At 46.6% G+C, this 27,639-nt stretch overlaps 2 protein-coding genes across 3 annotated transcripts; both read left to right on the top strand.

The window, feature by feature from the left end:
- Positions 1 to 796: 796 nt before the first annotated feature.
- On the top strand, positions 797 to 15,159 carry LOC135368120 (zinc finger protein ZFP2-like). Its single transcript, XM_064601209.1, has 5 exons — positions 797 to 855; positions 3,307 to 3,419; positions 3,546 to 3,776; positions 7,735 to 7,902; positions 9,822 to 15,159. The coding sequence occupies exons 2-5, from the start codon at positions 3,398 to 3,400 to the stop codon at positions 10,973 to 10,975; spliced, it is 1,575 nt and encodes a 524-aa protein (XP_064457279.1). The 5' UTR covers positions 797 to 855; positions 3,307 to 3,397; the 3' UTR covers positions 10,976 to 15,159.
- Positions 15,160 to 20,971: 5,812 nt separating this feature from the next.
- On the top strand, positions 20,972 to 25,119 carry LOC135369322 (THAP domain-containing protein 1-like). Of its 2 annotated transcripts, XM_064602919.1 has the most exons (7): positions 20,972 to 21,175; positions 21,510 to 21,895; positions 21,968 to 22,180; positions 23,778 to 23,888; positions 23,964 to 24,285; positions 24,348 to 24,386; positions 24,449 to 25,119. In XM_064602919.1, the coding sequence occupies exons 1-5, from the start codon at positions 21,040 to 21,042 to the stop codon at positions 24,171 to 24,173; spliced, it is 1,056 nt and encodes a 351-aa protein (XP_064458989.1). In that variant the 5' UTR covers positions 20,972 to 21,039; the 3' UTR covers positions 24,174 to 24,285; positions 24,348 to 24,386; positions 24,449 to 25,119. The 2 variants fall into 2 exon arrangements, with proteins under 2 accessions (XP_064458989.1, XP_064458990.1); XM_064602920.1 differs by lacking the exon at positions 24,348 to 24,386.
- The last annotated feature ends 2,520 nt before the right edge of the window (positions 25,120 to 27,639 follow it).

The following is a 27,639-nucleotide window of genomic DNA, read 5'->3' as shown; positions in this document are numbered from 1 at the left end:
GGACTACGTAATATCTCTCCGAAGTGTCAGTCAAATTTTGCACTGTCACACAATTGCCTAGGTCAGTATCTCTTGTTTCTATTTCACTCGATCACAGAGATATCAAATACCGGCCACGAAACATGATGATTTGCTTACTTTGGTGAATCACTTTCAAGAAAGGCGCGAAAACCGCAGAGTCACGTGGTTTAAATACCCAGAGCCGTGCGGGCGAGTGCTGCCATCTCTCCTTCGTTTCATGCTCGGCTATTGACTATGGTGTAGTGTAGTTGACTTTACGGCGACAGCCAAGTTACTCCTGAGGCGCTTGATACAAGCGCCCACCCTGTCTTAAAAGGGTTTAGGTACTGGAACTAACTAACTAACTAACTAACTAACATGGTGACTCTTTTTATGGATGTCTGCCCTGTTGTAAAAGGGATTAGGCGAACCTGAACCTGAACCTGAACATGGTTTCATGCGGTTCAAATCGTTGCTCCTGAGCAACATGGGATGAACATGGGGCATTTAGTATTAGTACCCACTTGGGCGGAGAAAAAAAATATTTTGGAGCGTTGCCCCCCAGCAACGCTGGGCATCAAAGGGTTAGAGTGTGAAACTGAAATCGAAAACAAAGTGAGCAGCGCAGCGAAGGCAGCGCCGTCGATTTAAACTGGAACAATTTAGAAATTCAATGAAATTATGAAGATTTCGGAAAATATATTTCTTAAAGAGCTATACTGCCAGTTTGTTTCTATCGCACTTGTGACTCCATTTGGAAGTTTGCCCCGGATTAAAATGGTTTGGGCGTCTGGGTCGCTTGGTGACGGTGACGCGACGCTGACAGGACGGAACAGGATTCTATTTTTCGATTCGGTATGTGGCCTCTCACTTCCACGCAATATTGCTACCGTTGCCCTGTGGTCTCGACACGGATCTACACCGAAAACAAAAAATTAGTGCAATGCTTCCGACTAACTTGCTTGGACCACAATATCAATCGGGGACGCTAGTAGGCACACTTCGGTCATCACCATTCTGCAAGTCGACTTCGCTGCAGTGTCTGCCTCACTACCTGTCCCGCTTACAGTTTGGGAACTGCAAGAAACAAGCTTAAACTAACCTCACATGGTCAAGTTGACCTAAACTATATCACCATACCTATAAACGAACTGATCCTTATCTATAGCTTCATCTAACCCTACACTGTACAGGAAGCGTGATATGTAAAGCGGACCTGCAGAATGTTGACGCCAACCAAATGAACATATCTGGAACATATAGCTGTCATCGTAGTATTAATTACGCTACGCACTTCGCCGCTTTCCAGAGTAACTCTGTGCTTTTGAAACTCTGTACAAACCCCCCAAATTGCCTTTCAGCTGCAGCAGCATACATGCATATGACAATGGGACTAGATATTTCCCACCAGAAGTACAGGTGCAGCCGAAAGTCTTTTCACAAGCGCTCCAAAACACCAACTTGGCTGCTCTAAACCTGCTGCAGAGTCAAAGTTTTTCAATTCCATTTATTGCCTGGTTGCCCACAAGAAGTCCAGACCACACCAGGGCTTTCCCAAGGCGACATTCCGTTTGGAAGAGCTTAGAGAGCCTGCCATCTGGTGCTCCATCTGCTCCCCCCCACCACCACTTATTCTTCAGCTATTCTACAATGCCACTGTCAGACCCAGCTTTGTCCTGAATGCCACGTGCAGTAGAGCCCTGCGTGGGACTGAACAGACCAGGCTTTCTGCTTTTTATGTGGCCCGGCCCAGCCCGGTGACTCAGCCAGGCCAAGTAGTTCCAGCCATGGCTTACGCTTTTCTAGAGCTTATCAAACAAATTTATAAGAAGAGAACTATGAGAGCTGCGGGCTAACACGGCAACAGCACGAGAACAAATTAAATCCAGAACGCACACGGGCAAGCGCGTGATCGTTACACTAACAAGTTTTTGTGGAGGTAGGGAATGCTGTCGGCAAACTCCTCCTCCCAGTCCTTACCCCTTTCACCACGCTTTGCGAGCATGGTTGTAAAATATGTGAGGAGTCAGGAGCATTGTGAAGTGGCTTTGAGAATGTTCTAGAGGGTCGAATCATACGCATAATGCAGTGTCCCTTTCTTGTTTTTGCAAATATATGCAAAGCAATGGTGCAAGCACGCGGTGATACAAACTAACAGTTCTCCACTGTGTGGAATTAGTTGTGCGACCCAGCCGAGCCACACTCTCGGAAACATATTTGTCGGCCCTGCACGCGGTGCTGGAGTCTTTTGTCGGCGCAGCTCGGAACACACAGCCAATAACATGCCTGGCCCGGATTCGAAAATTTCAACATTCGTACACCTCTACTGGGGAAGCAGTTAAGCACAAATACTGTAGAAGTGCTTTTTTTCGCGCGGAATTATTTTTCGCGTTTTTCGCGCACACCTCCAAAATCGCGAATTTTAGTTCCCGCGAATAACTCTGGCCATATGAGGGCGAAAATCGTTCGGCGTTCGACGCTATACCTCGACTACCTGACCCTTTCTACTCCATGTAGCGTAGGCAGTTTAAGCAAGCGCAGAAGATTGTTTTATCCCATCAGGCAAGATGAAAAGAAATAAAAATTCATCATGCTTTTGTTACTCCTATAAACGCTTTGCACTATACATGCAATAGACCACTATACCACGAAGCCAGAACATGCCTTTCCCCGCATTCTCAAAACCAGCTTGAATGATAGTACCACATCTCAACCGAACTGGTCAGTGCCCTGAGTGATAATTAATAAGAACTGCTAAAATAAACTGGCTAACTTGCACACGGCCAGTACTATGGCCTCCTACAGGGTTCCTAAAGGCCATTTGACAGGGCCTTCCCTCCCATCTCTGTGAGGAGAAGAAAGGAATAGACCTAGAATGCCGCAATCAACGTGAACAACGGATGTCTTAGTACGTACCGAAATATGCCCGAGTATTGACGGCGGCACGATATGCAAGAGCAAAGCACTCCCGGAAACCTGTGTCGCGAATTTAAGTTCTCGCGAATCAATCCACAAAGCAGCTCTGCTCGAAAACGCGAAAATATTTTCCACGCGGAAAAAACCACTTCTACAGTATCATATTTCTCTATGAAAGAAATGCGTGTTAGCTTAGCTCAATTGGTAGAGCCCTGGACCGGCAATCCAGAAGATGTGGGTTCGAGTCCTACAGCTGGCTAACCTTTTCAGTGACTTTCATCTTTCATCGTTAATTTCTTAGGCGAATTGAGGCTTTGTATGTGTTTGTCCCTTCCATGTTGTTCCAGCCTCAGAACATCAGTTCTCTCATGATCATATTTCTCCTTTCAGAAGCGGCAATGGCAACAGATGATTCCATCAAGGTCTGTCGCATCTTCTGTCTCACTGGGAACCAATGTAGATGCAGAGGCACTAAACATGGATGACACTCCCAAGGCTCCCCAGTGAGTTTGGCACTTTAACCAGCATGCCACAGCATTTGCACACTCTGTGATTATCCTACTACTGTCTTCTTTTTTTAATTCTTTTTTTATGAACCCATTTGACTCTTTCTTTCTTTCCTTTTTTAGCCAACGGTTTATTGTGCATTAGCAACGAGTCGGGAGAAACAACTATGTTCGAGTCGTCAAGTTCCAGCCCTTCTGATTCACGACTCGGAGAAATGCAGCCATCCGCAGCGGAGTTCGGTGGTCAGCTCGCGAGAGTAAAATCGGAACCTTGCGAAGATGAGTGCCTGCCAGAACAGGGCCTGATTCAGGAACAGCACTGCAGCGACTCTGCATCAGAAGGCGATACTTACGGTAAAATGTTTTGTTGAGGGTGACACGGTAGTGTGACAATAACGAATTAAGAACGAATTAACGAACATTAACAAACTGCACCGGAGCTGCCCCCAGAAACCGCAGGGTGTGCATTGCTCCACACTTGTGGCGCCCAGAGTAAGAACACCGTCGAGAGATAAACCTGCACCCTGCACAACAGCAGTGCTCGTAGAAAGTGGCACCCGGTGTCTAGCGGGGGATTTTAGAAGTTCCGCTTTTTTCTTTTTTACTGCGATAGCTGCAAGCGGGAACTTAGTTTCGAGGATGGCGTAGTTCCTGACTTCCGACACAGCACGCCATTGGTTGGTACAGCAGCAAATTGGAGGGCACGTGTAGAAACTTCAGGGACCACGCTGTGTCATTGACAAGAGTTGTGTCCTTGCCACAAAAATGAGTGTATCACACGCTATGTGGCGTCAATGAAGAGCAAGTACGGCGCCTGCAGATAGAGAGTTGAGGCAACACCACCTAGATAAAGAAAGTCTGCTTATTAGTTGATGTGGCATAACAACTAAGAGTCAGCCAATCAGGATCGTGTTTTCAACGTCTGTAGCCGATCACAGACTCGCTTTCAGCAGTCGTAGCCATAGAGACGAACTGCAGTCGTCTGCGAGCAGTGGTTGAACGTCCCCGTGTACTAGATGGGAAAAACTTTAAAATAAAGCGTAAAACTGTCCCATATCTTTCCCAAGACTGATTTTCTGGAAAGCACGTCACACTTCTTTTGTCTAAAGATTCAGGTCTGCAGATTCCATGTTAGCTGGAATCATATGCGGGCCCTTGAATTCGCAGAATGGCGATTCGCAGTATCTTGGTGGCGTTGGTTGATATCTCTGCATGCCGCTGTTGGACGTGAGCACTACAGCACAGGCAGGGAAGAAGCAACTAAGTGCGCATTGGCTGCAGGAGAACAACATGACCCGACTGCGAGGAAACGCAAAGCAGCTGCAATGAGACAAAGACGAGAATATCCAAAAGTTAGGGAACATAAGGCTGAGGCCAGCAAGCGCAGAAAAACAAGTGCCTGAAACGAATGCACGTTCATCGTAGTTTGCCACTGGCCGATGCAGATCTTGCAGACAAGTTTTTGAAGAATGTGTTTGGTCATGTTTGTGATGTTGTGTGAGAATGTGTTTTGCACCCATGTGGCACCCGCACACGTAACACCACCAACTGTTGGTTGGCTAGCTAGTTCAGAGCAGGATGTGTGGAAGACTTTAAGAAAAACAAAACTTGTCTACATATGCATGTGCAATACAACCGTGAGCCTCTCATGCACAATACAGCTATCTCTGTTACTTTTTTGCACGTGAGCTGCGAAAAGGCTTTAATTTTCAGTTATGACATTTTGATCGGCGTGTAGTGTGCTCAGTGTTTTGCGTAGAAATACGTGGCGACAGCGCAAGTATGAATGCAGCCGATATTGTGGTAGATGGAGGAAAACATCGGCTAACGATGACACAAGCGTAATTAAGCTACCTAATGGGCGCCCTTTTTTTGCAACAACGATCACTGCAAAGTTAATCCCTCCACTTGTCCTCATGAATTATCTTATCGCCAAGAGTTTGTCATCATTGCTGTCCGATGAGCTGGAAAGAAACTCGAGCCACTCCAAGCAGCGCGTAATTACATGTGGATGCCATAATGTACGTGTGCTATGGTGCTGTAACCTGTCACAGTGCTCCTTGGTATTGCAGTCTGTCGGCAGCCCAATTTTTAGTTACAAATACTGCAGACGGCTTAGCCGTCCAAGCAGGAGAGGCTTTTTAACAAGTAAAGCAAAGTCTAGTGCTCCGCTGAAATGCACAATATTTGGAGATAAAACAGATTCAGAAGGCAAGGAATTCTACTCCTGTACGGTACGGGGGAAAAAAGGTATACTTAAATGCATCAATACATGGCCTGAATGATTTAATACAGTTAGCATGATTTAACCTCGCAGAGGTGGGTGATGGAGCAAAAGATATAGGTTTTTATCAATGTACAAATCTCCATAGTACGGTGAAAACAGTGATTGATTGAATACAGTGAGTGATAAGCGTTGAACTTTTTCAACTTTTGACGTCAAATTTGTGTCCAATTTTCTCAGTGCGCCTCAGGGCAATTTGGGAGCACACTGAGTGGGTGCTCTTCGTTAATCGATGGCGGCACACAAGTGCGGTCTACCGAAGATGCTATAAGTTAACTTTTTGGTAACTTGCAACTTATTCGTTGCTTTTCAGTAGCAATAACTTCTTGGGGAACTCATTCCAGGTAACTTTGTAACTTGAGGAAATTTCTGTGTTCGTTTTTATTTCTCAGCTCTGGTCCACAAATAAGATTAGCTGCGCCCCGTTTTTGCCTCCTACAACGATACCACAGTCATGTGCATAGCGGTTGCACATGCACAGCGTTTCCTCATCACACAGTAAACATTGCGAATTCTGTCTTGCCCATGTATTTGGAGGCTTGTGTGACATACATCGTAGTGGCCAGTGACGTGTGTCTAATGACATATGTGCACCGCAGAGCTAACAGTGATGGGCAGTGTACCCAAAATTCATTGAAAGGGTCCTAAAGTGCAAAAATTTGTCTTCGCGCTACAAAAGATCCCGTCACCATGACACAACAAAAATTGGCTTGTTATGCCGTTTGTAAATTAAACATGTAGAAAGGTTTCTCTTTCGTTCCTCTGAATCAGCAAAAATCATCAGGGACACATCACCTCCAGTGCAACCAATTGTCGAAGGAAATATGTTGCAGGAGTGTCCCCTTTCCGCATTTCTTTGTCCAATGAACACTCTACAAGTGTAGCTCAACTTGGCTATGACTAGGATTCCGACTTTTCCCGATTTATTCGATAAACTCCTATAAACTCCCTCCAATGTTTTTTGCAAAATATCCGATTTATCCGATAGACTCAGATTTTTCCAACGCCCACGTGACGGCCTTAGAGTTTTTCTTGTTTCATTCTTCCTTTGTCCTCCTCCTTCCACACCTACTTTTCGACTTCAGTCTAATCCACAACCCCAAAAAAAGGGTCACAAGTGATAGCCTCCTTCAGGGTCGCTGGACGCATGAATGGCCAAAGAGGAGGATACGACACACTCTTGTCCCATCTGTTCTATGCATCTTCAAGCCTCGTGGCTCTACTTGACCTCAGGCACCGGTGGCCATGCTGGCAGTCGAGAACACGTAGGCAAACAAGCCGAGGTGGGCTTCGTCTAGGGCAGGGGTCAGGAACCTCGACAGTTCCAAGGGCCATATCTTTCACCCCCCTCGTCGACTTTTTTTCCAGGGCCCGCAGATGAGATTCGAACCCATTCTAAAATAAGTCTAAATTAGCCTGCCGAAATTATTAATCGCTGTTGAATGACAAGCTGACCATTTTACAACTGCAACTGATAGTGTAAGCTTGCTTGTTGCGCTCACAAAGTTACGGTTTAGAGAATACGACAAACACCTTTTGTTAATTTTAAGCGCGGGAAAGGCAACACAGAGAGCGCACTTTTGCTTTAGGAATTCGCCCAGCTAAACACCAGGATTTTTGTCGTGCGCTTGGTCTGTGCCAGGGGTTTCCGACCCCTGATCTAGGTGTAGACACAACACCTGGAGCTTCCAAGAGTCTGCGAGACAAGGTGAACAAGTAATTCACGAAAACGCCAATGAGTACCAGTGCCTTTCTCGTGTATGGATGTGTGAGTGAGTAAGAAAATGTGTGAGTGGGCGTAAAGGAGCATCTGTCCCAATTACTGGATCCTCTCCGGATTCATGAGAACGCCATGTGCGAACGTGGTGTAAAGGAAGCGTCCCTGACCTGCTTTTCGTATTTTACCCGTTTACTTTGTCCCTTGCAGTTACATTCAAACGTGGCTATAGATTCAACAACGGGACAGCGATGACCTTCACTTCCTTTGAAGCCTTCCGATGTGACTCCTCCCTTTTTGTTTTACTTCAGGGATGAAGGCTAAGCTGGGCCACATTAAGGAAGAACATCAGGACACACCTCCCGATGAACAAGTCCTCCTAGTAGCGACGACGGAGCCTTACAACGCCACCATTTTGGCCGGGCAGGACCAGGAGGGACACGGCCACGGCTCAGAATCACAAGCTGATACATCAACGGGTAAGATTCGATCAGTTTCGCCAACGAAAATGGCATGCGCAAAGAGAAAGATAATAAGAGATAAGATAAAGAAAGATAAAGATAAGAGCATAAATGCTTCTTAGCTTTCGTTTAGGCATCGGCCAGGGCCGTCTGCGTAGCGTAGACCTACCGTATTTACTCGCATATTAGACGTGGTCACGTATTGGACACACACCCCAACCTCGGCTCCGAAATATTGGTATATTTTTGTTCCTCGCACATTAAACACACCCTGACATTCGGACTACGCCCGCATTGTCTCGTGTGGCCCCTGCCAGCGTATCGCGCTCGGATGGCTGCTTGCAGAATCGGTACACCGTACCATACTTCCGGTGGAGCACCGGCAGGCCGACCTCCGAAGCGTAGGCTCGGAAGGAAAATACGTACTTACTGTGTTATCTGATAATCCCTTTCTAAGAAATTAATATTTTCGCAACTGTAAGCATGCTTCTCTATTAGTGGATGACTTCCACTCGGATATCTGGAGTCATTTGCGGTAAATGCGGCGCTTTAATGCCGACATCTTTACTCCATACGGCTGTCTTCACAGTAAACAGCTCCTGTGACATCTGTTACAAATTCCCATCTTTTCCATTTCATTTGCTCCTACAAAGAGAAGTCTTCACAACCAAGATTGTCTTTTACAACATTACTACAGGTTCAAACTGAGCCAGTGTGTCATGCATGTGTGCACTGCATGGGCAGACATCCAGAAGCGGCGCCAGCGAGCGAACGGTGTAGCTCTCAGCTACACGTCTGCGTGAGCTAATAAATGCTACGTCAACATCTCTAAGCAGTTCTAAACCATAAACTCTGCCAAACAGATCCGGCTACAACCTCACAGTCCGGCACTGGCTCCACAAGACCTTCGGTCGATCAGTGAAAAGTAGTGCCTTTAACGTATACGTAATCCCAGATAGGCTAACTGCTGCGGCCAGCTAAAATATCAGACACTCTCGTAAACATTACCTCTTCAAATTCCATGTCTGCAGCGTCCGAGACTTACGAAGGCATTAGTTTTGGGAAGGCAACGAAAGCACGAAAATACTAAACTTTCATCACCTTTTGTCGCCCTTCACCTCGGATATTACGTCCAACGCGGGCCATGCAGACGTGGTTATCCTTCGTGTCATTTTACTAATCACTGAAAATAAGAAGATGTGTATCTTACTTATCTAACAAAGCATTCTCACAGGAGCTGATAAGTGTGCAGGTGGGAGGGCAAATACACTGACTGTTTTTTTTTTTTTTTTTCTTTTCCTTCCCTTTTTTTTTTTTTTTTTCAGGGACACCTTGTGCGGTTAGTGACACACACAAGTTACCCATACACATATATATAATGATATACATATAATGAACCCTGGATCTCATAATCCAGGTGAGATGAACACATTTTACAACAACACGGTGAATCAGCACAGAATGACAATATCATCTCGGGGTCCAAGTTTAACCGAGATAAGTGACTAGTTTATCCACGGGCAGCAAGCTGTGCGATAACAAAAAAAAGAAAGGAAAGAAAAGATCCCAGGGTCCTTTTCAGGAATGCTTCACATGGTCAATGATACAACCGGATAGCATTTCTGTATTCGTCATGTTGTCCACCTTAGGATATGAAGTGCGATCGGCAAGTGGAAGACCTGCGCCCGGTACTTTAGCAGCACAGCCAACCAGTTTTGCGTGACACCAGCCAACGCAAAATCAGCAAACGTTCAGGTGCCAGATGTATCTGAGCAAAATAGTCAACGACTGTCGAGTTTCAAACTATCAAAAATTAATGTACTCCCCCAATGGTGCTGCATCTTTGTGTAAAAGTGTGCACTAATTATGTGAGCAATTGTGGCAGTTCTGTTAATCTGCTCTCATACTAATTTACGGATGTGGTCTCTGTTCCACAGAGTTCAGCAAGAGTACCCATCTGGTGCCTCACAAGCAGACACTTACAAGCGAAGAGCAGTACAAGTGCGACGTCTGCCCCGCTCAGTTCAGTCACAACAAGAACCTGCGGCGCCACAAGAAGATACACGTGAGCGACAAGCCACACAAGTGCGATCTCTGTCCCGCAGAGTTTGTCCACAGCACGAACCTGCGGGTTCACAAGCGAATACACACGGGCGAGAAGCCTTACAGGTGCGACCTCTGTACAGCAGCGTTCGGCCAAACCACGAGCCTGCGGCGTCACAAGAGGACGCACACGACCGAGAAGCAATGCAAGTGCGACATCTGTCTTGCGGAGTTCAACTGCAGCGCCGACCTGCGGCGTCACAAGCAGACACACACGGGCGAGAAGCCGTACAAGTGTGACGTCTGCCCCGCGGCGTTCAGCCAGGGAAAGAACCTGCGGCGTCACAAGAAGATACACACGGGCGAGAAGCCGTACAAGTGCGACCTCTGTCCCGCGGCATTCGGCCAGGTCACGAATCTGAGGGATCATAAACGGACACACACGGGCGAGAAGCCGTACAAGTGCGATATCTGTGCTGCGTTGTTCAGCCACAGAACTAACCTGCGGTGCCACAAGCTGAGACACACCGGCGAGAAGCCGTACAAGTGCGACCTCTGTCCCGCAGAGTTCAGCTGCAGCACTGACCTGCGGCGTCACAACAAGATCCACACAGGTGAGAAGCCGTACAAGTGCGATCTCTGTCCTGCAAGGTTTGGCCAGAGGACAAACCTGCGGTACCACAAGCAGATACACACGGGCGAGAAGCCATACAAGTGCGACCTTTGTCCTGCGGCGTTCAGCCACAACACGAACCTGCGTCGTCACAAGCAGACACATACGGATGAGAAGCCGTACAAGTGCGACCTCTGTCCCGCAGAGTTCCGACAGAACGTGAGCCTGCGGCATCATAAGCAGGCACACGCAGGCGAGAAGCCATGCAAGTGCGATCTCTGTCCTGCAGCGTTCATCCACAGCACGAATCTGAGGCGTCACAAGCAGACACACACGGATGAGAAGCCGTACAAATGTGACATGTGTCCTGCAGAGTTCCGACAGAATGTGACCCTTCGACTTCACAAGCAGAGACATATGGGCACAAAGCCATAAGACTACAATCCTTGGCCTCCAGTGCTCAGCCAGTGTATGAAACTGCAGGATCACAAGTGGACGCACACAGGTGCACCACAGAAGTGCGATCTCTGTCCTACAAACTGCAGCCTCCGCACACACCTGCGGCATCACAGGCAGGTGCACAAGGGGGAGAAGCCCTTGAAGCTGATCTCCATCCTTTAGAGATCAGCAAGAGCATGAGCCTATGGTGTTACAAGGAGGCACACTTAGGCATGGAGCCATGGAAGTGTGATGTCAGTCTTGCAGTGTTCAGCTGCACCAGTGACCTGCAGCCCAGCTGAGGACGCCAGCAGCTTTGTGGCAGGGTACGAGTCGCTTTGACATGGCATCTTCTGCAAGGGACATTAAACACAGTGTGCCGTGTGTTAGGACTTTCACACATACACACACACACACATTCAAGAACCAATCTACAGACCAACCACTGTGATGTCATTCAAGTCATGATCACAGTTGGCTCACGATGTAAAGCCACAAATTATTATTATTATTACTGACCTGTGGCATTACAAGCAGGCACACACAGGCGAGAAGCCATACAAGTGGAATCTCTGTCGTGCAGAGTGCAGCCGCAGTACAAATTTGTTTGGTCACAAGCAGACACACATGGGTGAGAAGCTGTAGAAGTGTTATATCTGTCCTGCGGAGTTCCAACAGAGTTCCAACACAACCTGTTCCTGTGGTGTCACAAGTGGAGACACATGGACACGAGTCCTGAAGGGTATGATACCTGTCCTCAAACGTTCAACCAGCTCATGAACCTGCAGGATCACAAGCAGACATGCATGGGTGCAACACAGCATGTCACTGTCCTACAAAGTTAAGCTGCACTGTGCATCTGCAGCATCGCAAGCAGACAGCACAGGCCAGAAGACCTAGGAGTGGACCTCTGTCCTTCAGAGTTCAGCTACAGCATGAGCCTATGGTGTCACAGGCAGACACAGAAGAATTGCACAACTGGGTACTCTGCAATGCAATACTTGTCCTCCATGGGTGCGTGTTGAACCAAATTTGGATGCACACCAGTAGTGACAGCAGCACTGACCAGCGAGAAGCCATACGCAAGTGTCATCTCTGTTACGCCATGTGTCCTCAGCTGGGAGGCCTAAAGAAGCACATCATATTGCACAAAAAAACTTTGCGAGAGGCTGTGATACTCAGTGATGGTGTGATGGGCTGTGATGTTGACTGAATGGGTTACGATGTGGTGGACTGTGATGGTGATGTAGAAAGGTTGGTTATGATGTGATAGGGGCTTTGATGGAGATGCAATGGTATGGTCCGTGGGCGTGGCCAAACATGATGTGATATTGAATGAATTTTTCTGAAAATCCCAGCTTCTGATGCTGAGTTCTTTTAAGGACCTTTGGTGCATCACCAGGTGGGCCCAAATATCAACTCCTTTTAACCTCAGTCTGTTCATGTATGCGAGCTTCAAACATCCAATGGCAGTGAAGTGCAGTAGTAGTGCTCCTGTTTTCCCTCTCCGCATACACAGGAAAGGAAAACTGGAACGGTTCTACTTGAACATAGAAAAATGGCGACCAGATCTCCTTATTTCCAGGCCCTTTCATTGCGCTATAATTGTCTAGTGTTTTTTTGTTCTTTTTTTCTGAAAACAGTGTTACCAATGACCCCAAGGGATTCGATATTCTTATTGGGTCGATCTCGTATCTTTGATAATTAAAAAGTTAATTAATCCACCAACACAGAAGTTTGCCGTGCCTTCTTAAGGAGGACCTTTTGGGCTTAGAGCACGTCGCCATTGGTTAAAACTGGGTAAAACATGAGTAAAAACTCAGCATAATACACATGACACATACTTATGCACACAGGAACTATCGGCAAGATTCCTAACGTTAGTTTTCTCCCAGTCTTTCAACCCTCATACCATTTGTCTGGTAAATCGCGAAGATCATTCCTGTGCTCAAGTCTGGCAACAGATTGGATCCCAAAAACTATAGGCCCATACCAGTCTACCATGCAAGTTTCTTGAGTACATTATCGTTTCCCGTTTAATAACGATTCTTGAACTCAGTAACTTCTTTTTTCCTTTCAACACAGTTTTCGGCACGGTTACTGCTATGAGATTCAGTTGGGTGGTGTCACACATGATATTTTTGTATGTCTCAACAGGAGTCGCCACGTTGATGCCGTGTTCATTGATTTTGCCAAAGCTTTTGATCAGGTTCCTCATTCCCCCCTAAACAGATAAGTTATCTGCCTTCGCGTTGTGTTGTTTACGTGTCTTGCCCATCGCTCAGGCTCGTCTATCATGAAGTCTGTACCTGCTCTATGCATTGTCCTGTCTGTTCTTAGCTGGATTCAAAATTGCATCACAGGACAGAAGATGTCGTAGCTAATAACACATCTTCCTCACGGGCATCTGTTACCTCTGTTATTCCCCAAGGCTCTGTCATGGGTCCCCTGCTATTACTTATATTAATGACATGTCTTCGGTTTTGTCATCTCCCGTACGCCTCTTTGCAGGCGATTGCGTTGTGTGTCGGAACGTGTCGAATATCCTTGAACATGATGCCCTCGAGAGTGACTTAGGCAAGATACACTCCTGGTGCTTGACTTGGCTCTTACCAATCAATGCTAAAAAGTGCAGAAGTTACAAGGACCACTCCATTTTCTTCCTGTGGTCACTTTGACACACTTATCACTTGAACAGGTTGCGTCTGCTAAGTTCTCTTGACCGACAACCTTTCTTGGTCTCACCATATTTCGCATGCAATAAGTTCTGCCAACAGTACTCTGGGGTACTCTGGGGTACTCTGGGGTTCCTACATTGCTCTCTCCTTCTCACACCCCGACATATTGAAGTACAACACTCGTGAGGCCAAAACGTGGATACGTCACTTCAATCTGGGACCCTCACCGGGCATTCCTTAAAAATTTCATCGAAAGTGCAGCAAAGACCGTGCAGCCCGATTTATTCTTAAAAGGGCATAAAATGCAAAAACAAGTTCACTTCAAGCTACTTCACATGCTATGTTAATTCCGTTACGGAGCTACAATCGAGATTATATCAGACTCTTTCTTGCTTCGGTGCTAAGCAGTGAACGTCGCTTCAGCTCGTGCATCAGTGTTTCTGATCCATGCTGCACGTGCACGTGTGTGCCACGCCACGGAGAAGTCCAGGTGAAAAACATGGTAGTATGCGTTGCGAAGTGGGCTGGCATCACTGTCCGAAGGACGTGAAGATGAATGTTGTCAGTGGAAAATTTGCGAGAACTGTTGTACAGTTGTGGGGCACAATTCAGTGAATCGGTATTGAAAAATGCAGCAGTGCACATATGTGGAACATAGTGTTCCGCACATAGGCGGAACACTTCGATCAGACCTGTTCGGAATCCACGTGAACACGCTAAGTATGCGTGTGCTTCTCCTGTTGTCTAATTGGATGCCACCAATCTTTGCCTCCTGGGGATACCATTGGTTGCTGCCAACGGCGGCTCTGTTTTTATTGCGTTTTTCTTCTAAATGATGGCGCTGTGTGAACAAACTTTGCTTTCATTATGCTAATTGAAACACGGACTTTCGCTTGAGAGCAAGTTGTTTTTGCATTTTAGTAAGAACTTTTTAACTTATAAAATAACTTTTGTCCAGACTGCAGTGCGACAGAACTAAAACGCGAACTTACATCGGTGAAGTTACAACGGCGCAAGCTCTCGGCCTTGAATCCCTTCTACGAGATGTACCACAATAACTGTTTACGTTGATTAACACACTGATCGTGCTTTTAAAGTTACGCCACTACATTGCACAACAGACTACTACTTCCAGTCCTTCATTCCGTGTACAAGTAGACTCTAAAATGACCTTCCTCGTGAAGTCGTACTTATCACTGATAACGTATTGCTCAAGCATTCCATTCCATAGTCACTGCCCTTTTGCTTGAGGAGCACTTAAATGTTTTGCGAGATTTTCAATGTATCTTCCTGTTAGCAGTTTGCCTTCCACATCTTCAAGTGCTTTGATTCTAGCAGTTCGTACTCTTTGAAGTTTGTCAAATAATGTCCAATTGTGTCGTGTACACCCTCCATTATGTTGTGTGGGACCTTACCCTACTTAACGTATTTACAGTAAATAAATAAATGCACACCGTTAGACACAGATTAACAATGTTTAGTCCATGCACTTAAGAGGCAGGATCTCTGTTTTAATTTGTACGAGCATATTTAAGCACACAGTTTCCAAAGTGATGTGTTAGTTTCGATGACTTCGCAACCCCCTGGTCGAGCACTTCTCGAGGAAACATCCGGATAAGCACTTATTTTGTACGTTTTCGAAATGTCAGGTATAATCGGGTAAAACCCTAAGGAGTTGGGGCCTAGCCGTAGTTAAACTTCAACACCTATCATTTTGAGTGATAAGCTTTGAAGTTGACTTCCAATGATGGGTTACGAGTAGGGTTCGGGGTTTTCGAATTTATCCGAAAAAATCCAAAAAACGTACTCCGGTAAACGATGAAAGATGGAAGTCACTGAAAAGGTTAGCCAGCTGTAGGACTCGAATGGTTTGTCCCTTCAGATGACGCGCCCTGGAAGTCGCTGGAAGTCGCTGGGAAGGCGTGTTAGCTTAGCTCAATTGGTAGACCCCTGGACATGTTAATCCAGAAGATGTGGGTTCGAGTCCTACAGGTGGCTAACCTTTTCAGTGACTTCCATCTTTCATCGTTAATTTCTTAGGCAACTTGAGGCCTTGTATGTGATTGTCCCTTCTATGTTGTTCCAGCCTCAAAACATCAGTTCTCTCTTGTTGTACTCCGGTAAAACCTTAATGCTTGATTCACACTGTTGCATTTTCATGCGTTACGGATGCGGCGCGACACGGTTGTCATGACAACGAAGCATGACACTCCGAAAAGCACACGCACCGCAAGAGTTGAGCTCGACCGAACTCCATGCGGTACGGGCTACCTGCGGAGATGCAGCTGACCAATGAGGGAACGCGCTCCGCGCAAGCTCCCCGTGCACGGCACGTTCCTGTAGTATTTGGCGAACCCACTGTCGTCGTCGTTTTTTCCTTCTTTTCAGCAGAAGTACTGCTGCTGCCATTTGAACAACAAGTGGCCAGTTTACGCGCTCTGTATGATGCAGATACGCTTCAATACACCTCAAAGTTTCGCCGACCACATCACGTTGCCCGTTCATGGCTGCCTGTGGAATGGAGACGTGGTGGAGTGGAGACGTGGTGGAGTGGAGACGTGATTGGTCAACCACAAGCGTTTGACGTATCAAGAACGCATATGTCTGAACAGCGTGTCGTACGACAGCCGCCTCCGCACTGGATCCGCACCGTAACCGCAACGGAGAGAAGTTGTAGTGTGAACCACGCATAAGCGGTTCAGATTAATCCGAAAAACTCTGCTTGGCAGATGTTTACCCTGATAACCAGGTTATTTGGCCTACTTTTGTGTTTTGGGTTTCTTCTGACCCCCAGATACCAGCCCCCCGCCAACATAATAACGGTTTCTGATCTACCGTTTTCTTCGGCGGTCTTCTCGACCACTTGAGGATTCACCGCCCGGGTTTTCCCCCAGTCTGTTTTATGATTGCTTTGTCCGACACGTGACCTAAGCACTAAAATCAGCATCGAGGTCATACTGAGCGGTTTCTTTCAAAGGGCAACTAGTTGCAGTGCTGACGACAAGATGGGACGCAAGCAGAACCTGCCCTGCGACTACGTCAAGGAGTACCCTGATTGTTCACATTGTCCCGCGATCACGATGCAGAGGTTGTCATGGCCGTCACATAACAGTGAGCACTGCACACGGAAAGGGTGCATTTGGAATTGCAAAACACCTGAGTGTACATGAGAGAATTTACTGAGGCTGGAACAACATAGAAGGGACAATGACATACAAGGCCTCAAGTTGCCTAAGAAATTAACGATGAAAGATGAAAGTCACTGAAAAGGTTAGCCAGCTGTAGGACTCGAACCCACATCTTCTGGATTACAGATGATGGATTGTCCCTTCTATGTTGTTCCAGCCTCAGAACATCAGTTCTCTCATGTTCAACAATTGCCGCTTGCGTCGATCCCTGTCATATGAATGTGTGTATGAGTGTGCAAAAATGTAAGAGTGAAAAGGAGAATGAGTGAGAGAGAGTGACTGGTTTGTCCCTTCAGGTGACGCACCCTGGAAGTCGCTGAGAAGGCGTGTTATAGCTTAGCTCAATTGGTAGAGCCCTGGACCGGTAATCCAGAAGATGTGGGTTCGAGTCCTACAGCTGGCTACAGTCCTACAGCTGGCTTTCGTCTTTCACTTGAGTGTACGTCACGCAATATGTATTGATAAGAGTGCGTGACTCTTTAGTGTTGAAGCAATAAATGTGAGAACTGCGCTTTAGCTGCTTAACTGGCCGTGCATCAAGTTTTCTCACAATTTCAGGTATTAACTGAGCTGTAAACCCTACACTCCAAAAAACTCAGCTTTTTCAAAAAACAATAAACCCCAAAAAAACATCCTCCAGTAAAGCCCAGAAATAAACTCCAAAAACCCGGAACCCTAGTTATGAGAATCGGGGGGGGGGGGGGGGGGGGGGCTGTTGGACACAGGGGCAGATCCAGGTATTCTTGGGGGGGGGGGGAAGGTGGAGGGGGGGGGCTGTTTATTTCTTGGAGGTTCATAGTAGGGAAGGGAAGAGGGACAACCAGACGTTAAAAAACTAATGTTTATTGGAGGGGGCAATCTCTCTTTCCCTCCCCCCTGATCCACCTTTTTTGTGCACCTAACAGTTTGCCCGCCTTCGAAGGTTATAAGTAGCTGTCTTCTGGTCAGACTTTGGAACTGTGAGAATGTGCTTTACCTTATCCTTATTTTACCTGCTTTACAGTTACCTCTTACCACTTTGCTTTCTTCATTTCTGTTTGTTCCTTCCCGTTTCGGGACGTTGGTGGATAGGTTGAGCGCTCATAAGCTCCTCTTGTGTTGCGGTCTCACAATGGCGGCGTGCACGGAACCGTTTAGGAGGGCAGGTGTAGTATGTTAATTAGCAGTAGGTGCAAGGCGGCATGGTGCTGTGGTCTTCTGGTTGTTGTGTAGGGTTTGTTTTGTGTCGTCTGCTGACAGCTCTGCAACCAAACAAGGATAGCAATGCTTGCGTCCAAGTGGCTTTCTGGTGCCACCCTTTTTCACACCGCGTTGCTCAAGCAGGATGTTGCTATAACTTTATTCACTGATTATTATTATTATTATTTTTAAAATCGGAGGTGATTACCCAGTACCACATCCTTCTTTCGTGATGGCGCATGGTGTCCATCGGGAACCAGTAGCTGACGTATATGCTGAAAGATGTGGCCGTTGTTTGCACAGCTTGCTTTTTCCTTTCATTTCTGTGTACGCGGATAGGGGTGAGCATTTGTGCGCTGTGCCAACGCCACTTACATGCAGAGAACCATGCTCATTGCCTCCTCTCCCTCCTCCGCGAAGTGGGCATCGAGAGTCGGAATTCGTCTGCAACTGCAATTCACCGTTCTGCGAATTCAAGAACACTCGAAAGATTGTGGCTCACCTGGAACCTGCAGACCCGAATGTTTAGACAAAAAACAAAAGCGCGAGACACGTTCCAGAAAATCAGCCCTGAGAAAGATTGAGACCGTTTTGGGTTTTATTTCCAAGTTTTCCCATTTAATAAGGGGGAATCTCTTCTTCAGAAATCTATGGGTGATTTTCGTTCGCACAAGACACGTGAATGCTCTAAACTATCATCGTAAGATTGGTATTGGCGTGTTCTCTTAGCTTTTCTCTAGTCAATGACGCATTTTTTATAGGACAAGGTTGAGCGGTTAATTTTTAATAAATTAAGTTTGGTGCGTCTCGAACATGTGCTGTCACCTCGATAGTGTGTCGCACACTAAAATATTCGCGAATTTGGGCTCAATACAAATCAACGGATAGTCCTGGAATTCAACAAATGTGTTTGGAATGTTTGGAACAAATGTGTTTGGAATTGAATTTAACGAATGTGTCACTGACTAGGGCAAAGCAAGGAGAACACTCCAGTACTTCTGTTTTGACGATATTTTATGCCGTTTCTGAGCACTGTGCGAACAAACGTTCTCTATCATCTTGCACAGAAGTGGTTCCCCCGAAATAAAGGGGGCATTCAATCACAACTTGCAGACGACGGTGGTCCGTCTTCACGGGCACGACCACTGAAGGCACGTTTGTGATTGGCTTCCGCCATTGAAAACACTGTCCTGATTTGCCGACTCTTTAATTGTTACGTCGAGTAAGCAAGCTTTCCCTATCTTGGTGATGTCGGCTGTGCCTGTGTTGGTACAAGGCAGTGACGGAGACTCCAGCTCCCATGGTAGACAGAGACAGTACTATATAAAGAAGAGAGGTAACATGTCCGGGAGGCGCAGTTGCATCATCAGCACCCACATGTTCCAAATTTCAAAACAATGGGCATGAAAGACAACGATGAAAGATGAAAGTCACTGAAAAGGTTAGCCAGCTGTAGGGATCGAACCCACATCTTCTGGATTACCGGTCCAGGGCTCTACCAATTGAGCTAAGCTAACACGCTGGCTAACCTTTTCAGTGACTTTCATCTTTCATCGTTGATTTCTTAGGCAATTTGAGGCTTTGTTTGTATCTGTCCCTTCTATGTGTTCCAGCCTCAGAACATCAGTTTCTCTCTTGTTCTATGAAAGACAAGATTCTGGAACCACTTTTGTTTGTTTTTAAACCATCGTCATCTTCGTCATCCTAAACACATGTTAAATGAATGTCTTTCCGGGTAAAAAATATTTACAATACCAGTTGTTCCTTGAATCTCTTTGTACGTAAATGGTTTGTAAGTGGAGATTGTTTCATGAACCACTCGGAGCAGCCATTCAATTTGCCATGAGCCGCTGCACACGCTCCAATCGTGGCTTTCACATGCGGCTGCATGATGTTTGGGCAGCGGCAGTGATGACGTTTGCTGTGTGTGGATTAAAGATTTTCTTCACAAGTAGGGTCAAACACAGGTATTATCTTCTCTCACTATGACCACGTCATATAACCTGGAGAGTAGCCCGAGGAGTGGCCACCACATACCTCAGGCAGAGGGGGACATTGAAGTAGGGCGCCAAGGCTTTGGATGACACTCGATGTTGTTGACCCCAGAATTACTCATAAAGCGCCTTCCCGACTTCCAAAGCACGCTCTAGTTAAAAGGACATTGATCACGAGACCAGGTCACACTGTGCGGCTAAGACTGGCCTGTCTATATGGACAGCGGAGAGTGTGTTTCCCGCTAGTATGACAAAACGTTCTCGTGTTATGACCAAAACATAGGGGAACGGTGCTGGTCATATTAACGAGGGCTCACTCTATCTTCCAATATCGACTTGACATGGCCAGCATGTTAGCCACTCCGAGGTGAAACATGTCTGAAATCACAAATTGTCTAAGAAACAATTTTCACCTTAGACCACTTACGTAGTTTCAAGTGGAAATTGTTTCATAAACCATTTGGGATTGCGGCCGTTTCTCACCCAAGCTGCGCCACGACCTGGTGGTCGCTTTTCGCCATTTTGGGTGGCAGTAAGATATGTGTCATGGTGACAGTCTTGGTAAAAAGCAAACCAATCAGAGGAGCGAAACTATGATTGACAGGTCGAGCCCCTTTTTGTGGCTCCTCCCAATGGCCAGACTCCCTTCTAGTATACAGCACCCTCGGCAGACGACGCATGATGGCGATATACGTTCTTGGTGAGGGGAGGCTGAGTTTGAGTCCTACAGCTGGCTAGCCTTTTCAGTGACTTGACTTCCTTCTTTCATCAGGCGACGCGTGCCAACGACCATGGCTACGGTGGTCGTATCGTGCGTCCGCTTCTGCGTCTTCGAAATTCAAATTTTGATTGACCAATCATGATGTAGATCTCGCGGGCCGATGAGTAGCGCCCCTAGCGGATCGTGTGGACGGCTCCTCATAGGGGTCGCCATCGGGTTTTGTTTAGCCTGGCGTTCGCACGTGATTTGCGGTGTTTGTGTCCAGTATGTCCAGCGCATAGTTTGTCAGACGTGAGACGTGATGGTGTGCTGCGCCGTCCCGCTTTGCAAATCGAAGAAAGGAGTGTCGAATCGAAGTATTTCGTTCCACGAGTTCCCCGCAAACGTTGCCTTGCGGGAGAAGTGGCTGGAAAATATAGCGCGGGGTCCAGACCCGGGTAATTGCATTGCGATTGTTCCGATGGGGGTACAGAGAGCTCCAAGGAGCTCCCTGGAGTTCCAACGTCGCTTGTGAAAAGTGCGTTCTTTAGTCATAGGTCTTCATGATTACTCAGATAACAGCAACCTCTAAACTGCCGCACAGTGCGCAAGGTCCGCCTCCAGAAAAAAAGGTGGTAGGGGATGGGGTTTGCACGCTTACCCCCCTCCCCCTGGAAGCACCTTGAACCCCCCGGAAGAAATCCTGGGAGCGCGCATGATTGTTTCATTTCCTATACTGTGTAGTTTGGCTTATCTAATAGCATCTCTGATTTTATGCATCTCTCTGTGAAGGAATGAACGAACCATGGCGGCCCTCAGACCACTCGACAGTGTGCTCTCGACATTTCACGGCTGAGGATTTCAGCATCGGCGCAAAGCGCAAAATTCTCAGGCGTGGGGCCATACCCACTGTGTTTGAAGACTACCCGGAATACCTGCGACCTGCAGTGACTGCTCCGCGACCTGCAGTGACTGCCCCGCGACCTCCTCTCACCACGCATCCAGTGGAAGCTGGGAATAAGAGGAAGAGGTCTCCTTCGCCCCGTGAGCAGGGCGTCCCGCATCCTCCCGACGTTACCCGGCCAAAATCGCCACCTGGAGGCCACAAAAGCTCACGCTCAGCGTGCACATACGTGGCCCCAGATGAACGCCTACAGCAGCCCGAAGCTGCGCAAGAGGTGAGCCATAAAATCGTGAGCATCGTCCGCTAGTAGTTTCAGCTGTACCAAGAAGCTATTTTTTCGCTACAGGCACCGAGCGTAAAGTCTGTTAGCTGCGGAACGGTTTTATCGCACAAAGACATTTCTCGAATGCACACAAGGATTCAGACTCTCGAAAGGAAGTGCAGACGAGAGAAGGCCAAGGTTAGACAGATGGATGACAGACTACAGTCAATGTCCGGTGATCTGCGGAATGCACAGCAGAAGCTCTCGATGTACAACATCCCAGTTTTGGAGCAAAAGGTAACTCTGCGTCTCCCATACCTTTGGGTTCTTCGGTTCCGGGTTAAACCGCGATATCTTACCAGAAATCCTTGCGGTCCTTCCAATAGATGATTTCAGGAAATCCCAGTGCTCCTTGCGTACGCGTTGCATCCTGGGAGGTTGTCATCGAAAACAGGGAAAACAGTCCTCTATAAGAGATAAACTGATGTTCTGAGGCTGGAACAACAGTGACTGCCCCGCGACCTCCTCTCACCACGCATCCAGTGGAAGCTGGGAATAAGAGGAAGTGGTCTCCTTCGCCCCGTGAGCAGGGCGTCCCGCATCCTCCCGACGTTACCCGGCCAAAATCGCCACCTGGAGGCAGTCCTCTATATGTTTCGTTTTCACTGACCTTGACACCTTGTGGACAATCGAAATCGAGGAAAAATCGAAACAGTTTGGAGACCTTCCCCTCCTTTCTGATAAGCAAGGTCCCTTAGCTCAAAGTGGCATTATAAGCTTTCTGGGATTTCCTGATGTCTGGGAGGTACCCGGGTTCGAATCCTGGTGCCGGCTGTGCTGTCTGGGGTTTTTTTCCTGGGTTTTCCTCGGACGCTTTCAGACATATATGTCGGCAGAGTTCCCTTAGAAGTCGGCCCGGGACGCATATTCCCCTAGGGCGTCAGTCATGACGATTGCCTACCTACGTGAGGCCGACAACGGCAAGCCCCTTTCACCACCACCACCATATTTGTGACAACTTATTTTTTCTTCCTTTTATGATCCCCTCCTGCAGGAGTCCAAGAGGAGCTTCTTTTTTTTTTTTTTTTTTGAGCTTTTGCAAGTGTTTGAATACTGCAGTCATTCTCTGCCACGGTTCTGAGCGCAAATGCTGAGATTCTTTTATTTCGCAAGAAAATCCCCCATGACATATCAAACAAAGATCGTAGTGCCCGATTTAGTCCAGTGTTTCTCGTGCGTAAATAGCAGGAACCAAATCCTAGGCAGGGATTTGGGAATCTGAATCCCAGTGCCCAAAACGGCGAATCGAATCTTTCGAATCCACCACCCACTTTTTTTTTCTTCTTCTTACTTTTTTTAATTGGCGCCTCTGCAGTCCGTCAAAAGCATCATTGACCGACAGGTGTTTTCTTGTTTGTTTGCTTACATTGCTGTGGACTGAAAGAGTTCGGACAGGAACTGTTATGTTACAAGTTTAAAAGTAACGTGGTTTTGTTGCCTAGTTTCATGGAAGTAATTCAAGCTCAAGAATTTACGTATTTCTTGTAGTCTGTGAACCACACGTCAAGTAAATTGCGTTTAAGAAGAACTACACGGGTATATATTTTCTTCCGAAACTGAACTATTATTTAATTTATTTTTCGTTAAACAAATGTATCGTGTTCTGCTTCAAAACACTTTTCCGGTAGAAGTTTTTTTTTCTAAAACTCATTTCAAATAAAGGATTCATAAGATTTGTGGATTCAGAGACCTCTCGATTCGTCCCATCTCTATTAAATAGCGCCCTATCCCCCTCCGAATTTGAAAAAAAAAAATCACAAAACCCGTAAACGACAAACCCTGCTGAACCTCAATCATTCACGGAGATTATTTACTTTTTTTTATACCCCCCCAGCTTGAGGATCAAGAACCCTGCGCACTGTTTCTCAAGGAACAGCTCATGGCACTTCACAAAACAAAGCCTCGGTGGACAGAGCAGACCATACAGCACGCAGTTCTATGGCACGTAAGTCACCGTGTCGGACAGCGTGCTACCGTTGTGTGGGGTCGCCGCGATAACCTTTCTCACTTGCGTTGCCAGGCACAGTCACCGGCGGCGTACCACTTTGTTCGAAACTCCAAGTTGCTGTCGTTACCCTGCCCCGTGACCTTAAAGCGCTACGTAGGTTCGTGCACCGAGGTAGTAGTGTCCTCTCTGTTAGAGGAAGGACCTGCTGAGGAGACCGAACAGCACTCCTTGCACGCTCTTAACGGCTCATACTTGGAGACGGACGAAACGTCGCAGCAGTAGACACAGTTCAGTTGCATCAACGCAAAGTCAACACTGGCAGCATGGCCTTGAGGGCGGGGCCAGCTTCCCAACTTCTCTGCCTTGTCTCTGCCGGTCTCTCGACCTCGTAACGGTGAGTTTGGTTTCGGAGTGGCCAGCGTGAAGCGGTTTCTGAACTGCTTCCTTTTCCTGCAGGGTACCGGTACGCTTGCTTCTATGCCACTTCTTGCTGCGGTACGCTTGCTTCTACTCGTGAGGAGCATTTGATTTTGTGACTGATATCATTTATCTTGCAGTTCTTCAGAGAGACGGCAAAAACAGAAGAACAACGGCGACTACGTATCGGTCCCCGCTACCTACGTGGGCTTTACGACGTTCAAGAGAGGCTGCCCAGTAACTACGTAGAAAACGGCGCAGAGACGAGACACGAAGAAGAAACGAGTGCACACACACAGCGTTCTCTGTGTGTGTGTGCACTTGTTCCTTCTTTGTGTCCCATCTCTGCGCTGTTTTCTACGTAGTTATGTACCGACTTGCCCAAATCTCCGCCTTAACTCTGCCCAGTAACTTCAGGCCCGTGGCTTACTTCAGCAAAAAAACACATTTTCCGCACGAACTTTGAGGACACAAATGTGGAGGTGGCGACTTTTGTGTTTGAAGTTTGCCGACACGAATTCTTTTGTTTCTTGTCATCAGTTCAATCTTTCTTTCCTTTTTTATCATTATTAATCGTTTCTTGACAGAGGCCAGTATATAAGAGTCTTCAGCCTGCAGGTTACTGGTGCTCTTCACTACCTTATCACCGCGACAAGGAGCTAGGTGTTATTAGAGATGCGAAGTCCCGAAAAAAAGAAGAAGAAAACAGAAATTTTGTGAAAACCATTTCTTAATATATTTTTTTCCTTGTCTCCGGAAAAATTGCCACATTTCCAGACGACAAAAAATCAATAAAGTAAATTTTCGTGCCTTCGATGCGTTCCAACCCGCCAACAGTGCCTTAGATGCGTCTACTCCGCCAACAACCACCAACTTGGAGCTCCATCTGGACGCTCCAAGCGATCGCCATCGCGTTCACATAAAGTCGTCCTGAGATGAAGGAAGTACAGACCTGAGTAATAGTAAATGGACAATAGTAGTGTGCCGGACCACTGCAAAATACCGAGCGCCAACACAGCCACTGTTACGCAGTGGAAATCTCATGCACGAGAAATTGAATAGGAAAGCTGAAAATCGACGCATTTGTAGAGACAACGAAGACCATCGTAATCCCCTCAAGACCGTGGCCTTGTTCGCCTCTAGCTTTGAACGTAGTTCAACTCTACCAAACTCGTGGCGCTGTCGGACATTATGACGTCATTTGTTCACAAACAGGTAGAGGGTAGAGGTCTATTATAGAGATGGTCGTGCTTCCAACGTAGGATATTGAACTAGGAATGCAGAGCACTTTCAAAGCGTCCACAATGTACCTGCAGCTACGTTAAATAGGACTTTCTTTTTTATTCATTTAGCAAGTATTGTGCAGTACTGTGGGCCAGTGTTATACAGCACGTGATTCTTATTCATAGGGTACGATTACTCAGGAGGATCTCGATATTCGTGGATGCAGAATTCTTGGTCTCGCAGAAAATCACGGCATTGAAACAAAGGTTGTGCTCGATTGCTTTGTAAGATGACATTCCGTGTCTAACAAGTAAATATTGCCGATTAACCTCGTAGATTCTCGTGTGTTCCCTATCTGTCCAAGCCGTTTTAGGGAATGAAAGCCACATTTTAACGGCTGTTACGCTTTGCAGGGCGGATGTGCCGGCACAGCATGTTGGTTAGTTTAATATCAGATTATAGGTCAAGTTCGGTTACTTTACTATCAGATTAGTTCAAATTTTTTACCCAAGTTTAAGTTTGCTGTCAGCAATTTCCTGCACGTGACTGCATTTTTTGGCACCTTATTTTCATTTGGGAGACCAACGGCTGTGTCCAGTATAGTTTGTTTTACAAAAGAATGTTTGCCCACTGCCATATCCTAAAGAAACAATGTCCACGTAAGCAGTCATAGAATTGTCACATTTGGTTACAGAATGGCAGTCATGTGTTGTGTGAAACTAAAAAAAAATAAAAGATGGAACGAAAGGAAAGTTAAGTAGCAAGCGAACTGATGGTGACTGTGATCCATGGCTGTCTGTCATCGTCCCTACCTCCTCTCGGATTTCAAGTCATGAAAAGATGGTCACTGAGAAGGTTAGCCACTGTAGGTCTCGAACCCACATCTTCTGGATTACCAATCCAGGTTCTTGTACGTATTTGTCCTTTGTATGTGTTCCAGACTCAGAACATCAGTTCTCACATAAAAGATAACTTATGTATCGCCAGTTTCTTCCACGTGATCGGCCTTGTTGGCCAACACCGGCATGTCCCAGACAGTTCCCATGAAGTTCCCAGTTCCCGGCAGATGGCTGCACACTACTTTTCTTTGACTGCGGGGAAGCCTGTATACAGAGGGTGTCCCAGCTAACTGCGAACATACTTTAAAAAAATATGTAACACTTTTTCCAAGATGAAATCAATTGCAATATAGCATATGCTGAAGGGCACACCTTAGGAGGGCATGAGCAAAGTCCTAAGGCAATGTCTTCATTAACTTTCATTAATTAACTTTTTAAATATAAAAGCAAGGAAGCTGTTCCAATGAGAACATCTGTTCCTTTCAGTCGCCTGATATTGTAGCCGTTCTCAGAACAGAAATCCGTTCGATAGATCGCCCGCAAAAAATTCGTTAAGGAAAACCTTTCTTTTTTTCTTCGTTGGGCTTCCTAGAAGACTCTTCTTTCCTTCACCCCCAATGTGAGAGGGAGAAAGAGCACACCATCGCCTCTCGCGTCCTGGAAAAAGATTAAAAGGAAACGGAGAATGTAACCCAAGATACGGCCAGTTCTGATAGAGTCACCCAGTGGAGTCACCCGATACATTCGTTTTTGTTTTGTTTCCGCAAATTAAAGCTCATTTTCGACGCATGAGGCGGCACTGTGCCATTCCCCCTCTCATGTTGGGGACGAAGGAAATGCGCGTCTCCGAACTCTCCGAAGATGTGCAATGAACAAAATAAAGAAAAAAATATCGTTCCTTCACGAATCTTTTGCGGGCGATCTATCGAACGGATTTTTGTTCTGAAAACGGCTACGATATCAGGTGACCGAAAGGAACAGATGTTCTGATTGGAACAGCTTCCTAGCTTTTATATTTAAAAAGTTAATGAATGAAAGCTAATTAAGGCATTCTCCTAGGACTTTGCTCATGCCCTCCCTAAGGAGTGCCCTTCAGCATATGCTATATTGCAATCGATTTCATCTTGGAAAAAGTGTCATATATATTTTGAATATGTTCGCAGTTAACTGGGACACCCTCTATATACATGTTGCCATTCCATTCTTTATGTGTCTCTGAGGCGAAATGATTGTATCCAGGTTTCATCCCACGTGATGATTGATTGCAA

This window comes from Ornithodoros turicata, chromosome 9 (genome assembly GCF_037126465.1).
Source record: "Ornithodoros turicata isolate Travis chromosome 9, ASM3712646v1, whole genome shotgun sequence".
NCBI classification, from domain to species: domain Eukaryota; kingdom Metazoa; phylum Arthropoda; class Arachnida; order Ixodida; family Argasidae; genus Ornithodoros; species Ornithodoros turicata.
This window is presented reverse-complemented; position numbering and strand designations above follow the sequence as displayed.

Bases quoted from the DNA above. Each gene is read 5' to 3' on its own strand.
- LOC135368120 (XM_064601209.1), top strand. From the start codon at position 3,398: ATGACACTCCCAAGGCTCCCCA. The intron at 3,777-7,734 runs GTAAAATGTTTT...GTTTTACTTCAG, and splicing joins ATCAGAAGGCGATACTTACG to GGATGAAGGCTAAGCTGGGC. The intron at 7,903-9,821 runs GTAAGATTCGAT...TCTGTTCCACAG, and splicing joins ACAAGCTGATACATCAACGG to AGTTCAGCAAGAGTACCCAT.
- LOC135369322 (XM_064602920.1), top strand. From the start codon at position 21,040: ATGGTGTGCTGCGCCGTCCCGCTTTGCAAATCGAAGAAAGGAGTGTCG. The intron at 21,176-21,509 runs GTAATTGCATTG...CTCTCTGTGAAG, and splicing joins AGCGCGGGGTCCAGACCCGG to GAATGAACGAACCATGGCGG. The intron at 22,181-23,777 runs GTAACTCTGCGT...ATACCCCCCCAG, and splicing joins TCCCAGTTTTGGAGCAAAAG to CTTGAGGATCAAGAACCCTG.